Source organism: Rhododendron vialii, chromosome 8a (genome assembly GCF_030253575.1).
Source record: "Rhododendron vialii isolate Sample 1 chromosome 8a, ASM3025357v1".
Taxonomy (NCBI): Eukaryota; Viridiplantae; Streptophyta; class Magnoliopsida; order Ericales; family Ericaceae; genus Rhododendron; species Rhododendron vialii.
This window is the reverse complement of record NC_080564.1, coordinates 16,106,508-16,122,111: the sequence shown is the minus strand read 5'-3', so window position 1 is coordinate 16,122,111 and position 15,604 is coordinate 16,106,508. Positions and strand designations below refer to the sequence as shown.

The 15,604-nt window shown below is 39.3% G+C and overlaps 1 protein-coding gene across 1 annotated transcript; it reads left to right on the top strand.

Moving 5' to 3' along the window:
- Positions 1 to 9,697: 9,697 nt before the first annotated feature.
- Positions 9,698 to 15,254, top strand: LOC131336473 (probable auxin efflux carrier component 1c). The gene is made up of 6 exons (XM_058372330.1): positions 9,698 to 11,336; positions 11,485 to 11,743; positions 11,818 to 11,903; positions 12,669 to 12,826; positions 14,650 to 14,726; positions 14,808 to 15,254. The coding sequence occupies exons 1-6, from the start codon at positions 10,115 to 10,117 to the stop codon at positions 14,872 to 14,874; spliced, it is 1,869 nt and encodes a 622-aa protein (XP_058228313.1). The 5' UTR covers positions 9,698 to 10,114; the 3' UTR covers positions 14,875 to 15,254.
- Positions 15,255 to 15,604: the final 350 nt, after the last annotated feature.

Genomic DNA, 15,604 nt, shown 5'->3' with positions numbered 1-15,604 from the left:
GCTTGCTTTATTGAAACAATTAGTATAGGATGAAAATACACTGCTGTGAGAGCTTTAAACAAACTGGAAAGCTCCTGTTTCGGAGTATCGTGCTCAAGAAAAAACCTGCATGAAATGACCAAGTCACTGCATGTTGATCCGACCTACGCACGCCACACCAAGACCTGCGCATGCCAGTAGGTTTAAGCCCACAGCTCTTATTCTCAATCCTCTGGGCTCTGGAAATGACTAGTGCACACCCAAGATAAACCAAGCAATTTATAGGCAGTTAATATACAGTTATAGACAGTTTAAATGGACTCAGAGGCCACCAAAAGAATAAGACACCCCATAAACAGTGTGGGGATAAAATAGAGGCCAAAGCCTAGTTACCCATGCAAAGACCAGCCACAGGTCAAGAAGGGACCTGCGTGCGGGAGTAATCCACTATAGCACGCAGGTTCGAGCTCTTTGACCAGTGTTTGGTTTTACATTTTCTAGGTTTTGAGACATGTTCAAAATGACCCCATGGGTATTCCACTACAACAGATATGAGTATTGAAATACAACTAGCAGTTTTATCAGAGGAAAGCAATAAACTGGTTTTTAACATGCTCACAGTGTGGTATATGGAATTTAAGACACAAAATAACAAGGCATCAAACCCTATGTTGTCCTGTGTGTGTAGCCAGGGACTGGCGCACACTGGTCCTTGCCATGACAGTTTTTGAAACCTTGCTAGCCTTAGGGCCAGCGCTTGGTATAGATTACCAGCCTTGACCCTGCCAGCCCCCCTCAGGGATCAGAACAAAGAGTAGACAAAGGTGTTATACCTTTGATTTTTGAGTTTAAAAGGTGCTTGAGCTTTGAACTTGAGATTTGGATGATGGAACATGAGTGTGTATGGATGGATGAGGATGTGTGGATGTTGTATGGCTTGAGAGAGAATGGGGTAACTTTGTTAACCTTGTAACTTTTGTAACCAAACTTGTGACATTTTGCATGGGGTGCCTAGAGGGGGTATATATAGAGAGATATGGAGAGTAACCAGCCAAGTAATGGCTAGTTGGCTTGGCAAAGAAGTCCCCCTCTCATTAAATGAGGGGGAAAAGGTGATGGGAGTTGTGTGAGAAGGGGGGAACAGCCCTTTGTCCGAGGATCTCTCTCAGACGAATAAATAGAGTTTGGGGGTGCCCCAAAAGTCCTTTGATCATGGCTGAATAAAGGTGATGGGACAAGGTTTGACCAGCGTATGCAGGTAGTTAACCTGCGTGCAGGGGTCCAAATTGCCTTGCCTTGGTCAACGGTCAAAGCTGACTGATGACTAACACATGGCAATTAGACCAGCGCATGTTGGTGTTGGACCGGCGTATGCAAGTAAGGTTTCGGCTGAGGCTTTTTGGGTTAGGTTTAAAGGGTTAAAATGGGTTTAAACGCTCAAAGCTCAAACACAAACATTTCTAGGGTGCTCTTGATCTTTTTCATCATCGGGGAATCAAATACCGTAAGTAAACTAATCTGGTAAGCCCCGATTGGGGTGTCTACACATTCTAAATAATGATCCGGTGACGGCCTGTCCCGTCCAACTCAACGATGGCCCGATCATCCTCAATGATGATCAATCCGTCCAACTCTACAACGCCTCGATCATTTTGAATAATGATCCGCCCGATGGCCTATCCAATCCAACTCAACAACGGCTCGATCATTCTGAATAATGATCCGCCCAATGGCCTATCCCATCTAACTCAACAACGGCTCAATCATTCTGAATAATGAAAAACCTGTCCAAGTCCAACGATGGCCTGATCATCCTCAATGATGATCAACCCGTCCGACTCAACGATGGCCCGATCATCCTCAATGATGATCTACCTGTCCAAATCATTCTACCTGTCCAAGTCAATGACGGCCTATCCCATCCAATCAATCTACAGTGACTGTCTGTCCGTCCTAGTCTACATCGATCTACCCATTAGCGCATCTTCCAGCAATTTTATTGCTCTGTCTAGGATGGTTTTGGATAAGGAGATTGGCTCTGATTCCCGACAGATGGAATTTAACCTACCTGATACGACCTACCCATGATTGTTGGAATTATCTGTGCCACGAATAGTTTAATCCCGAGCAACGACGGCCTGTCGCGTCCAATTCACCAACAACCTGTCCCATCCAATTCACCGACGACCTATTCCGTCCAAATTTGCAACGACAGCCAGTTCTGTCCACATTCAATCAATAAACAGCAATTCATTCGTTCAATTCTACTTTCATCCCCAGCGATGGTCTGCTCGTCCAATTCAATCCACCAATCAAGTTCCTTAAGTTTACATGTCTACTTTGCTAGTGTGCTCTGTTCTGGATGGCCTTCAGGGGTGTCTAGAAATCTTTGACGTTACTTATACCCAGTCAATGGCGCTCCAAGTTCTTTCAAAGAGGGGCTACTATAGACACCCCAATCTGGGTTTTCCAGATTATTTGATTCTCCGATGATGAAATGGATCAAGAGTACCCCGGGAATGATAGCATGATTGAGCTTTGAGTGTTCGATACCCTGTCAAACCCAGCCAATTTTAAAAAGCCAGAACCTTACCTGCACGCGTTGGTCCAAACCCAATGCGCCAGCGTCAAAGTACCATATGTTAGTTAATAGTCAAAGTTAGACTGTTGACTAGCATGGTGTTGCTTAGACCTGCGCACACGTCAAACACTCGCGCACGCTGGTTAGAGGTAGTCCTATCACCTTTTCCAACCTACATTTGCCATGATCACAATACTTTTGGGGCTTCTTTGACCTTGTTTATTCGTCGGAGGGGTGATCTCAAGATAGGGGGATGTCCCCCATCTCTCATACACCTCCCATCAACCTTTCTTGAAGGAGAGGACTTGTTCGCCAAGCCAAATCAGCCATTACTTAGCTGGTTACTCCTCTCCTATATCCATCCATCCTCTATAAATACCCCATTTACTCTTCCTTCCAAAGGGTTACCAAGTTACAATCTCTCTATCAATCCCAAGCTTCTTGTTCATCTCTTTCTTGCAAAAAAAGTCATTAACAAGCTCCACACCTGCTCTCCACACAACAATACCATCATCCATCAAACACCACCATCCAACCCTCAAGCTCGAGCTCAAGCTCAACCATCTTTCAAACCCTAGAACCAAAAGGTATAACACCTTTGAACTGCATTCTGTTCGGATCCCTTGGGGGGGGGCTAGCAGAGTCAAGGCTGGCAAAGTTTCAAAACCGTCATGGCAAGGACCAGCGCGTGTGCATAACCCACATGAGGCCTGGGGTCTTGCTTATGTCTTTATCTACATATACACCACTACAAGCATGTTAAAAACCAGTCTACTATTTTCCTTACTAGAAACTGCTAGTTGTCTTTCAATATGCATTTTTGCTGCAATGGAATACCCCTGGGGTCTTTCTGGACATGTCCTAAAATCCAGAAACATGTAAAACCAAGCACTGGTTTGACAGCTCAAACCTGCGCGTGATAGTGGATAACTTGCACGCGCAGGTTCAACTCAGACCAGTGGCTGGCCTTTACATGGGTAACTAGGCTTTGGCCTCTATTTTTATCTCCACACTATTTAAGGGGTATTTATTCTTTTGGTGGCCTCTATGCCTATTCAAATTGTCTATAACAGTATATTATAGCTATCCAAAGGGTTAAAAATAAGAACTTTGGGTTTGAGCCTATTGGCGCGCGTAGGTCAGATCTGCATGCAATGACTTGATCAGTGCATGCAGGTTTCTTCCTACGCACGATATTCCAAATCAGTGCTTTTTAGTCTATTTAAAACTCCCACAGGAGTCTGTTTTCATCCTATACCAACTGTTTCAATAAGCGAGCATGTCATCTATCACATCCTACAAACTTGTTACAGTTTTAATCCTCTTATACTGTTCCCCCTCCCTAACTAGCTAAAAACTGATTAATGAGAAAGAATTGCAAACATTTTACAAATGCCCGAGTAGAGACTGGTCTGCGGATTGGGTGAGAGGGGTGCCTTAAAACCTTCCCTCTCGTAACCTGGTTCCCGAACCTAAGATATCAAGGTGATGACGGACCAGTCTACAAGCCTTTTCAAATCAAATAACGTGGCAAACGTTTAAAGTTCGGTTCCTTGGGTGGCAAACCTTCAAACCCAAGTGGCAACTCTGAATTGAGCATTTCACTGCGCTTTAAAAATGAGTACACCCGCTTATCCCAATGCAATTTTTGGGGCATGTGCCCACACCCATTGCCTACATAAAGAGGGCTTTAGGGTTTTGAAATAATACGTTCAATACCTCACTACAAGAGTCAATACTCTGCAGAAATCATCTCATATATCTCATCTACAAAAGCCCTAACTCCCCGTGAGCAGCCGCAATCCGAGTGATCAAACCCCAAAGTACCCAACCTAGTTCTTAGGGTTTCGAGAGAGAAATCAATCAATCACCCTTAATTCGAAGCAATCAAGCTACTGAGGGATCGAGGTGGTGAGGCCCAAGGGCCTGTGGTTCGTTCAATTTACATGTTTTAATCAATAGCATTGTATTTTGATCTCTGTATAACTGTTCGTATTCTGGTGTAAGGAAGAACACTGGCCGAGACATCGTTCTCAAGGCCGGTACATTAATCCAGTAGGACTTGTCGACCGTGATATCCATTCGCTGGGACAACTTTCTGTTTTTCTGTTATTCAATGCATGTGATTTAATTATTGTCCTAGATCACTATTAACTGTTTAAAAGGCTAATAATCAGTTTATTTATAAAAATTAAATTAAGTAAGAATCAATTGTATGTTGAATGATAATGGGCCGGTCTCATGACTGGGCGAAGAGGGGTGCCTAACACCTTCCTCTTATCGTATTTTTGGCTCTCGTACCTGGAATCTCTACTTGCATGTTTTCTTAGTTTTAATAAACTAAGTGGAGACTATATCTAGTATTGGAAGCCATTATTGTGTGGTGATGTTCCTAGCTATAGAAATATCCACGATTTTAGCTTTATGGGGATTAAACACGTGGTGAGGATATTTGTGTGGCGATGCCCCTTCGGAAAGTTGTCCACAAAAGTAAAATTTCCAAAAATGCACAAGGGTGGAAAGTGTAAGAGCATCTCCATTGAGGATGAAAAATAACTTGGGATAGATAGTCATTTTAGAATATAAAAAAAGACATTTCTTAAACTATCAAGAGCATGATCAAATTTAAAAATTTACAATAATGGCACTTCAGCCCCAAATCCTTAGAGATTAGTCAAAGATAGTCAATTTAGAGATTACATGATTTCCAAGCAAAGACTATATCAAAAATTACAACTACATCTTCCAAAAGAGTTTCACAAAGGTGTCAAAGTAATTCTTCCATATTAACTTTCAAAATGAAGATGGCAGACATGCACTGCAAGCACTCCATGCCAATGACCTTGAGAGGTACCTGAAAATAATAATAGGTTGAGCTACACTAGCCCAGTGGAGAAATTTTGACACAAGCTCTTTAAAAATGTGATGAATTATGCACCAAGAATAGATGAATTTCAATAAGCGATCATGACGAACAAAGGATCACCGCAATGAGCAAACAAACCACGACTAAAGCGTTCTAGGCATCTTATAGATATTCCTAAATAAACTCGCTTCAATCTAAATAAATCTACAATAGATACTCAACCATTCCACTACTCCTCATACTAATACCTTAATCTTTCTCAACTACCCATTGGCGGTAATCAACTCTGTTTCCATAAAACCGCCTTTTCTTTTTTTGCAAATGATTTAGAGAGATACAAAATCCAAACAGGTCAAGTTCCGTTGATTCGCTCAAAAATACCGGAGGATTTTTAATAAAAATTCTTTCTTTTCAAAATCTTTATAAAAATCAACCACGTATCATCAATCTCTATTTTTGCATGTATCGCGTGTGGTTCAGTGAGCTCACCAAATGTCCATGGTGATACCCGTTCAGTTTTAGCCTGGTCATCTCACCATCTCGGTCATTTTAGCGAAAGGTGATACCCAGAGTGTCCAGCCCGATCATCTCACCACCGAATGGTGATACCCATAGTGTCCAGCCCAGTCATTTACCACTGAGTGGTGGTACCCGTAGTGTTAAGCCTTGTCATAATCACATATCGATTTATCAATCACAATTCAAAGTATTTCAAACAATCAATCATATCATAACATCGAATATTAAATCAATACATGCCTTTTCCTTACGTATATCACAATACCCTAAGTAACGTACCAACCCATGGCGACTATACAACATTCTACCCACCAGTATCGATACTTAGAACTCATGGAACGAGGGCCAAAGGAATTTAGAAATATCAATGAGACGAATCATGAGGACTCGAATTACTATGCCACCTTTCGGATCACTAGACAGGCTCACAACTACTAATTATACCTACTAATTATACTCATCACAACACCTCGCACAGCCTACGGTACTCCTAAACAACCCTACGGTACACCTTTCATTTACAACGGTACTAAGTTTACATTTAACGAGTGTCTCGAGAATGCGAATGATCACTGAGTCATTGGTGGTCGAGCAATCAAGTTACAAGATGGTTTAATGATGTTTGAGAGGTGTTAGAAATGATCAGGGGTCCAAACAGTGGAGTTTAGAACAAAAGCTGCAAAACTGTCCATAAGCAATCTGTATCGATACAGATAGGCTAAGAAACATTCCAGACGAAATGGTATCGATACCAAGCAGAGTAGTATCGATATTAGGTCAGTTCGAGCAGATTTTCAAGGGCAAGCTCAACAACAAAACACAATTGTCCATGGCACAATTAAGCACATAAATCACTCATAAACACATAAAATGAGCAAGAAATCCCTACCTCGAGTGTTAGAAGCTCAAGCACGAGATCAACAACCAAGCCCTAGCTCCGAAAGCTTGAACGACCGAAATACGCCCTTCCAAACTCAACCCTTTGAGATACGAGCTCAAAAACGTGAATAGAAGGTGGATTGGAGGTTGATTATCATGGGTTTTGAGTTTGGGGTGGAGTTTTGAGTGATGGAGTGGGAGAGAGGAAGAAAAGCCGAGAGAAGGAGAGAGATCGGGAGAGTAGAGAGAGAAGAGGGGGAGGATTTTACTCCTCTACACACACCCACACACATATATATACTAACATAATATAAATTGCACTTGCACCCCTCTACTAACAATTTTATCATATTAACTCCAAATCTCCTATTCACACAACATTTCACATTATTTCAATATTCTAATTTTCATTTAAACGCTAAAATTATTAAATTTAAAACACAGGTCTCTAGAGCAATATTGTTTCCCAAAGCCTATCACATTGGATTAAATTCCAACGGTTATATTCTCCCTCCCTCACAAATTGGTTTAGGTAGAAGAAGCCCAAACCCTAACTCGATCCCCTGGGCAGAGGAGGGGAAGCCATCGTTCTCTCTCTCTCTCTCTCACCAGTGAGATCTCTCTCTCTCTCTCACTGGATTTTTCTCAAACCCCTCTTTCTCACCCACTGTGAACAATAATCAGAAATCATCATGTTCAAACCCGTCGATCTCTCTATCTCACTGGCTCGCGCGCGCTCTTTCTCTTTGAATTTCAGTGTGTTTTGATTACTCCGACAAGGAGTTACAGAATCCAACGTATATTTTTGTTTCTCCGGCAACAGATTTGTAGATTCCGGCCAACTTTTCATCGAATTTAGGTAACTCTAGTTATCCATTTTCTAGTAGAATTAGTTGGGTTGATGATGTGACAATTATAGCTCTAGTCATTTGCGGGATGGATATATCCATTTTCATATCCATCAAATGTATTTTTCATCCCTATTTCCATCCCCGTTGGAGGCCTAATTTTTGCATTTGGGGATGGAAAATGACTATTCATCCTCTCATTAGACTTGCTCTAATAACCCATTGCATCTCCATGGTATAGATATGACACATTAACCATTGCTGTTTATTTTCATTCGTTTCCAAGCATGCTTTATGGGGGTTTTAAACGATCTATCTTTTGGGACTAAAAGACAAAAACAAAAAACAAAAATCCTAAATTTAAAACTCAATAAAATGATTAAAAGGCAAAAGCATATTGAAAACCCTAATCTAAAATTCTAAATTGTTTAGACAGACTCACCCTAAATTACTCATATGCAGGTTGATTAGGTGTTATTTTTGTTCACAATCTATCTCTCGGAGAACTGATCAAATAACCTGTAATTCTAAGTTGATTAGGTGTTATTTTTGTTCACAATCTATCTCTCGGAGAACTGATCAAATAACCTATAATTCTAAGTAATGCGGTTGGTTTGGTTGATGATGTAATCATTTATCTTTAGACTTGTTTGGACTTTAGGGTGGATAAATGTTTAGACTTGATTGGACTTGAAGTTTTGGGGCTCTATTTTTTAATTTTTTGGTGTGCACAAAAAAGTACTCCATCCGTCCCAATTTAACAGTATTTTTTGAGAGTTCATGTCATTTTTAATTGATTATATATCTTGTAATTTATAATATTTTACGCGATTTTAAAAACATTGTATTATAGAATTAATCAAAATCTATCAAACAATATTCATATTGGATATCAAATTTATTATTGATTTAAAGATATAACTAGTTTTTTATCCAGTTAGAATAGAACGAGAGACTATTAAATTGGAATGGATGAAGTAAATTGCATGCTCAAATTGCATCCAAACCGACCGACCAAACAGCACTCACGGACGGTTGGCGGATGGAGAAAATGATAATCCGCTACGAGCGGATCGGATTGGGAACCGAATCAATCCGTCCAAAACCGATCAGTAGGCAGCCCTAATACGCGATAGGAGAAAAAATCACGTTGAAAGGTGCTAAATCTTATTTTCATTAGCATTGTGGAAAAAGTTAGTAGTCCCACTTTATTAGTCCAATTGGTGTAGGTGTTAAATTTTATAGTTCAGTAGTGCCTCTGAAAATCACTTATTAAAGTACAAGGAGGGTAACAATAATTTGCCCAAGAAAAACTAAAAATGAATATTACGGGAGTAATTTTTCAGTAGTGGTGGGCACGGTCCAATAAGTTTTGGATACATCATACATCAAAGTATCAAACAGCCCATGATGTGAAAAGCAAATCCAAGAGGAAAGAATGAGAAAAAGAGAGGCAAGGCACTTTGGCCGCAACTTGAAAAGCTCATCAAACAAGTACTTACAGACACAGCACCACCTTCCAACCGGGCAAGGGTCCTGCCCAGTTAGGGTTCCAACCAGTTTTATCCAATTTTGAACTGTTAACAATAATCGAAACTGTTCACTTTTTCGAATTCGTCAAGAACATTAACTACGCCAAAATTACATTGTTCAGATATCGTTTGATATGATTTGTTCAAATAATTGTGTCAAAAAAGTTGCAATCCATTGTTGCACAATCTTTTTTTTCCAAACTTAATGCATATGGATATCATATCAAACTACATCCGATCAACGTGATTTTTGTCAAGATCTTTGTTTTCGACGAGCTTTAAAAAATGAACGATTTTCGATCATTATTGTAGACCGCAAAAAGGGCCCACAAACAATCAAAACTGGAACAAACTAGTTGAAAACCTACTGATTTGGACCCTTGCCCCCTTCCAACCAAAATGCTTTTATCAAAACTTTATATCCCACAAACGAACTAATATATAAGACCATTGGAGGCAGAGCCATATACAAACTTACCAAATTAAAATCAATTCAGCCCATCCCCCAATCTTTTCCATCAAATCCAAAGAAGAGCTCAAAACAAATAGGAAAAAAACAAAATTAAAAGTAATAATAACTGGTAAGAAATAAACGACCCTGTGCTTTGGTGATTGCAAATAGTGCAAGCTTGCTTGTCCCAACTTTCAAAGCTCTATCATATACTATTGTATACTACTCCATTAAACTGAAAGAGAGGAAAAAAAAAACAAGAACTCTTCTGCTTGCTACCCACAGCCCCATAAACCAAAACACATGCTCCTTCCATTTCCCTAAGCTTATCCCAGCATCACCACCTTCTCTCCTTGCTCTTTATCCCCTTCACCTCTGTCTCAGTCAATCTCTGGGAACAATTTCCTCTGATATTTGCTTAATTGATTTGAAATACTAGCCCAAAACAGAGAGCCAAAGATGATAACTCTATCAGACTTCTACCATGTCATGACCGCAGTGGTCCCACTCTACGTTGCTATGATCTTAGCTTATGGGTCAGTGAAATGGTGGAAAATCTTTTCCCCAGACCAGTGCTCTGGGATCAACCGATTTGTCGCTCTATTCGCAGTCCCCCTTCTCTCTTTCCACTTCATCTCAATCAATGATCCTTATACCATGAACTGGCGTTTCATGGGGGCCGATACTCTCCAGAAACTCGTAGTTCTGTCTGTATTAGCCGTGTGGAGTAGAGTAAGCAAGAGGGGTTGTTTGGAATGGAGCATAACACTCTTTTCCCTTTCCACTCTCCCAAATACTTTGGTAATGGGAATTCCTCTGCTCAAAGGGATGTATGGAGAATTCTCCGGTAGCTTAATGGTTCAAATAGTGGTTCTCCAATGCATCATCTGGTACACTTTGATGCTCTTTCTGTTCGAGTACAGAGGTGCCAAGATATTGATTTCTGAGCAATTTCCGGACACCGCTGGATCCATTGTTTCGATTCATGTGGATTCGGACGTGATGTCATTGGACGGAACTAGGCAAGTTTTGGAAACGGAAACCCAGATCAAGGAGGACGGAAAACTCCACGTTACTGTAAGGAGATCCAACGCTTCTCGTTCAGACATTTTCTCGAGAAGGTCCAACGCCTATTCATCTACTACTCCGCGGCCGTCGAATCTGACCAACGCCGAGATTTACTCTCTCCAGTCGTCGAGAAACCCGACTCCGAGAGGCTCTAGCTTTAATCACACCGATTTTTACTCCATGGTCGGTGGCGGCACTCGGAACTCCAACTTCGGTGCTTCGGATGTGTACGGTGGGCTCTCGAGGGGGCCGACGCCGAGGCCGTCCAACTATGAGGAAGAAGGCGGCGGAGGAGGAGCTAACAAGTCTAGGTTCCACTCCCACGGTAACGCTAACTATCCTGCGCCCAACCCGGGGATGTTTTCACCCACGGGTTCGAAAGCACCGGGGAGTACTAATACTACTACGAATGCTAATGTAGCAGCAGTGGTTAAGAAGCCTAATGGCCAAGCTCCGCCGCACAAGGCTGAGGACGGTGGTCGGGATCTTCACATGTTTGTCTGGAGTTCAAGTGCTTCCCCTGTTTCGGATGTGTTTGGCGCCCATGATTATGGTGGAACCCTGGACCAGAGTTCTAAAGAAGGGAGAGTAGCAGTCTCCCCAACTAAAGGAGGTAGTTTCATTGTTACTAGTATTTCGTGTTTTTTTTTTTTTTTAATTAAATTTTTTCCTTTGAATAGTATTAATTTGTTCTTGTATCAAATCTTCGATGTTAGTTAATTGGTATTTTTGGTTTTGTTTTTATGTTGTGGGATAATCAGTGGAGGGTAATAGGGAAACCCAGGAGGATTACTTGGAGAGAGATGATTTCAGCTTTGGAAACAGAGGTGTAGCTAGAGAAATAAACAACAGCTACGATGGGGAAAGAGGAGGAGATGTTAAAAACAAAGGACCAAAAGCCATGCCTCCAACGAGTGTCATGACAAGGCTCATATTGATCATGGTTTGGAGGAAACTCATCAGAAACCCAAACACTTACTCCAGCTTAATTGGCCTCACTTGGTCTCTAGTCTCATTCAGGTCACTCTCTTTCTCTCACTTATTTTATGTTCTCTATTGTTGCTGTCCTTATGATTTTAACTCTCTCTCTTCAGGTGGAATGTGAAGATGCCCGCCATAATTGAAAAGTCGATTTCAATACTGTCAGATGCAGGACTTGGCATGGCCATGTTCAGTCTGGGTCAGTTCTTTCTTTAGTGTGTTCTCTCTCTCAATCTTATCATTACTAGTATTAGCTCGTACCTACGGCACTATACATCCTGGTTGAAAGGGAATGGCAGTTGTATAATTTAGGTAAAATTATAGGCACTTAACCGGAAAGTGGAAAGATGCATTACAGCTTTTGAATCAAATGAATCTAAGCCGTTTCAACAGTTTGTCCCCACACCCTTCTGTTTTATAATAGAGATAACGTAGGATAATATTTTTTTGGTTCCAAATTGAATGATAATTTTTAATATTTGTGTTAATTTTTTATATATGTTTCAATATAAATTATAAAAAATATGTAATATGAATCTTGTTTGATAATTCTCGATTAGTTTTATTATACAAAAAATTTTAAACTCATGAAAAATATTATAAGTCGAAAGATATAAATAATAAAAAATAACATAAATTTAAAAACTGTCATTCTTTTTTAGATGGGTCCGGATATGTTTAAAATTACAAATAGTAAAAGCTACGAGTACTAGTGTGGCAAAAGCGAATTAGAAAACAGTGCGGTCATGATAAAATGTGTCTGCCTGCCGCTTCTTTTTACTTTTTCCCCTTCTCTCTCTTACTTTTATTTTATTTTATTTAGAGTATAATTTTAGATACTCCACTAGTAATAGTGACAGGGAAGGGAAGTGGCGGTAGTAATGATAGTGATGATGAGGAAATGTCATGTTGTACTATTAATTGATTGGTTGATTGAAATTGAATGGGTTATGGAAACATACAGGTCTGTTCATGGCATTGCAACCGAGGATCATAGCATGTGGGAATTCCATAGCAGCTTTTGCTATGGCCGTGAGATTCCTTGCAGGCCCAGCTGTCATGGCTGCCGCTTCCATTGCTGTTGGCCTTCGCGGCGCCCTCTTACACGTTGCCATTGTACAGGTCACTCCTCAACACTCACTCCTCTGCTTGATTCTCAAGTGTGAAAAGTGAACTACTCCCTCCGTCCCAATTTGTTTGTTTAATTATCGAAATACGTGTTTTTCAAAAATATACTTATATTTTATAATTTAAAATATTTTTTATGATTTTAAAGATTTCGTATAATAAAATTAATTGAGATCTATCAAACAAGATTCATATTGCATATTAAAAACATTGCGAATTGAAAATTATAACCAATTCTTTAAGTGGTCAAACGCTTTCAAAAAGTCAAAAATGGGACAAATAAACCGAGATGAAGAGAGTATAATGAAAGGATTAAAGGATAATTTCACTTGAATAAAAATAAACAAAGGAGTGTAAATGGTGAAAAGGAAATATTGGAAAATTACTTCTTTGGTTTTTTGATAATATTCATTTTTAAAATAAGTTAGTATTACTTTTAGAAAATTATTTCATAGAGTACGCTAATTTTTTTTATGTAACCTCAACTCAGCTAAAAAAAATACTTTCTCCGTCCCTTTTTAAGTGTCCTGTTTCGTAACTCCAACTTATTAAAAAGACATCATCATTATACCTTTCACATCAACTTTTTCCTCCACTTTCTTTACTTACCCATCATCATTACACTTTTACTCACTTACTTTTTAAAATGGAATCTACTTTTAGGGACAAAATAGACAATACACTAACTTTTACCCACTAACTTTACAAAATGAACACTTATTAAGGGACAGCTCAAAATGAAATACTGGACACAAAATAAGGAACGGAGGGAGTAATAAACTAAAAGTCCGAGATGGAATGCGTATCTTTCTCTTTCTTTCCCTACTACTGCTTGTACTGAATCACTGACTCATTTTGTCAACCCATTTATGTGAGTATTTGTATGTGCATGTGTAAGTGTGGAGCTTACAAACATTATACCTTATGTCAGGTGGTATTTGGCAAGCCAAGTGAAAAAATAGCATTTAAATTAATTCCACCCAAAATTTTAAATTCTCCGGTGGTATATATTTGGCATCTCATATCTTATGTCAATTTGATACAGTATGTTAGAGTGTCTCTAATGGCGTAATCAAAACTAAAAAATTTCTAAAATTAGTAATGTTGGTTCAAAATAGCAATTTCTTTTCCAATAACCGAACTTAGCAATCTTTTTTCCCATAATCAAATTTTGGCTTTGTACCAAAACTAGTAACATTTTTCTTTGGATAATCAAATTTAATAGGAATCACACACTCTCTTTCGCTTCTCTCTCTTTCTGTCTCCTCCCACCACTACTAATAGACTCACTCACTTACATTTATTCCCAACTTGTACTATCTTTTTTTACTAAAAATGAATTTTTGATTATGGACCATTTTGGGACATCAATTGTTAATATTAGGAAAGACTTGATCAAACAGAAGGTAACTCAACGATTAAAAATAAATGCATCATAATATAAGTTTGACATATTGGTTGGTAGGAGATTCATTTTCTTAAGATGTCGATTTTTTACATGCCCCATAGTCGCGTAAATCTTCAAAAAAGTATTTACATCCCTTTTTAAAGCCAATATTTGAAATGTTCATCATATTTTTCCTATTGGTCCTCTTCTCTCTTCACAATTAACTATTCATTTTAGCCTTCCAAACTCAATGTTCAAATTGGCAAGCGTTCTATTTCACCAAGAAATTGCACAAGGAAATAGAAGTTTAGTTTGATTTGAGCTATTGATCATGTGCAATTAATAGACGTGCACTTGTGCGGTACTAACATAACCTCTACTTTGTCCTCCCCACTTTTCGTTTGTTTTTGGATAACTTAACAAAAACCAGGCTGCCCTACCGCAAGGAATTGTCCCCTTTGTCTTTGCCAAGGAATATAGCGTACACCCTGACATTCTCAGCACAGGGTGAGTACATTCTATGCTTCCCAAAAAAAACGTTTTTTTGTTACTTTTTCCTCTAACGTTCTTCTCCGACTGGAATTGTAGGGTTATATTTGGCATGTTAATTGCATTACCGATAACACTTGTGTACTATATTTTGCTGGGCCTATGAAGAGGAAGGTTACCGGAGTCGTGGTTTGAACCAAGACTCATTTGGAGCTGCCAAAGAAAGTTGGATAATGAAGAACCAAGGAAGAAGAGAAAAAGTATTAAGTGTACTTGGATCCTTTTCACTTGTCTTTTGGTCGTAAAACTGTATAATCATGCTTGCAGTCAATTTATTATTAGTAAGAAAAGAAGGAAAAACAAAATCTAGGTAATTATTGTTTCGTTCGCATTTCTTGCCTAAGAATTCAATGATAATACAAGTTGACAATGAAGAATATTGTAGGAACAAATTAAGGAGAGTAGTTGATGTATGGAATGCTCTCTTAACGATTGTACTCTCTAGTACTGTTATCATGAACTTAAGCAAGTATATATTTTTGAAAACTACTATTGTCAGCCTCCAGTAATGTTGATCACTAACTTTAGCTAGTACTATGGAGTATATATTTGTGTGGACACCCACTTTTGCGTGACACCCGTCGCGGTGTCTTATTTCAGAAGTGCCCATTTGTGTCTTATTTCAAAAGTGCAGCACTGTTATGATTAATTTAATCACTATAAGAAAAAACACCAACGGCCACACCCAAAAAAGTCACCAACAACTAAAATTTCATCGCATATACTCTTCGGCTACATGTGCCAAGGTAGTCACCAAATCAATGACACTAAAAGTCAACGGCAACTAAATTTATGCACAAGTCACTAAAACATACCTAGGGCAACATAGCGAGGTG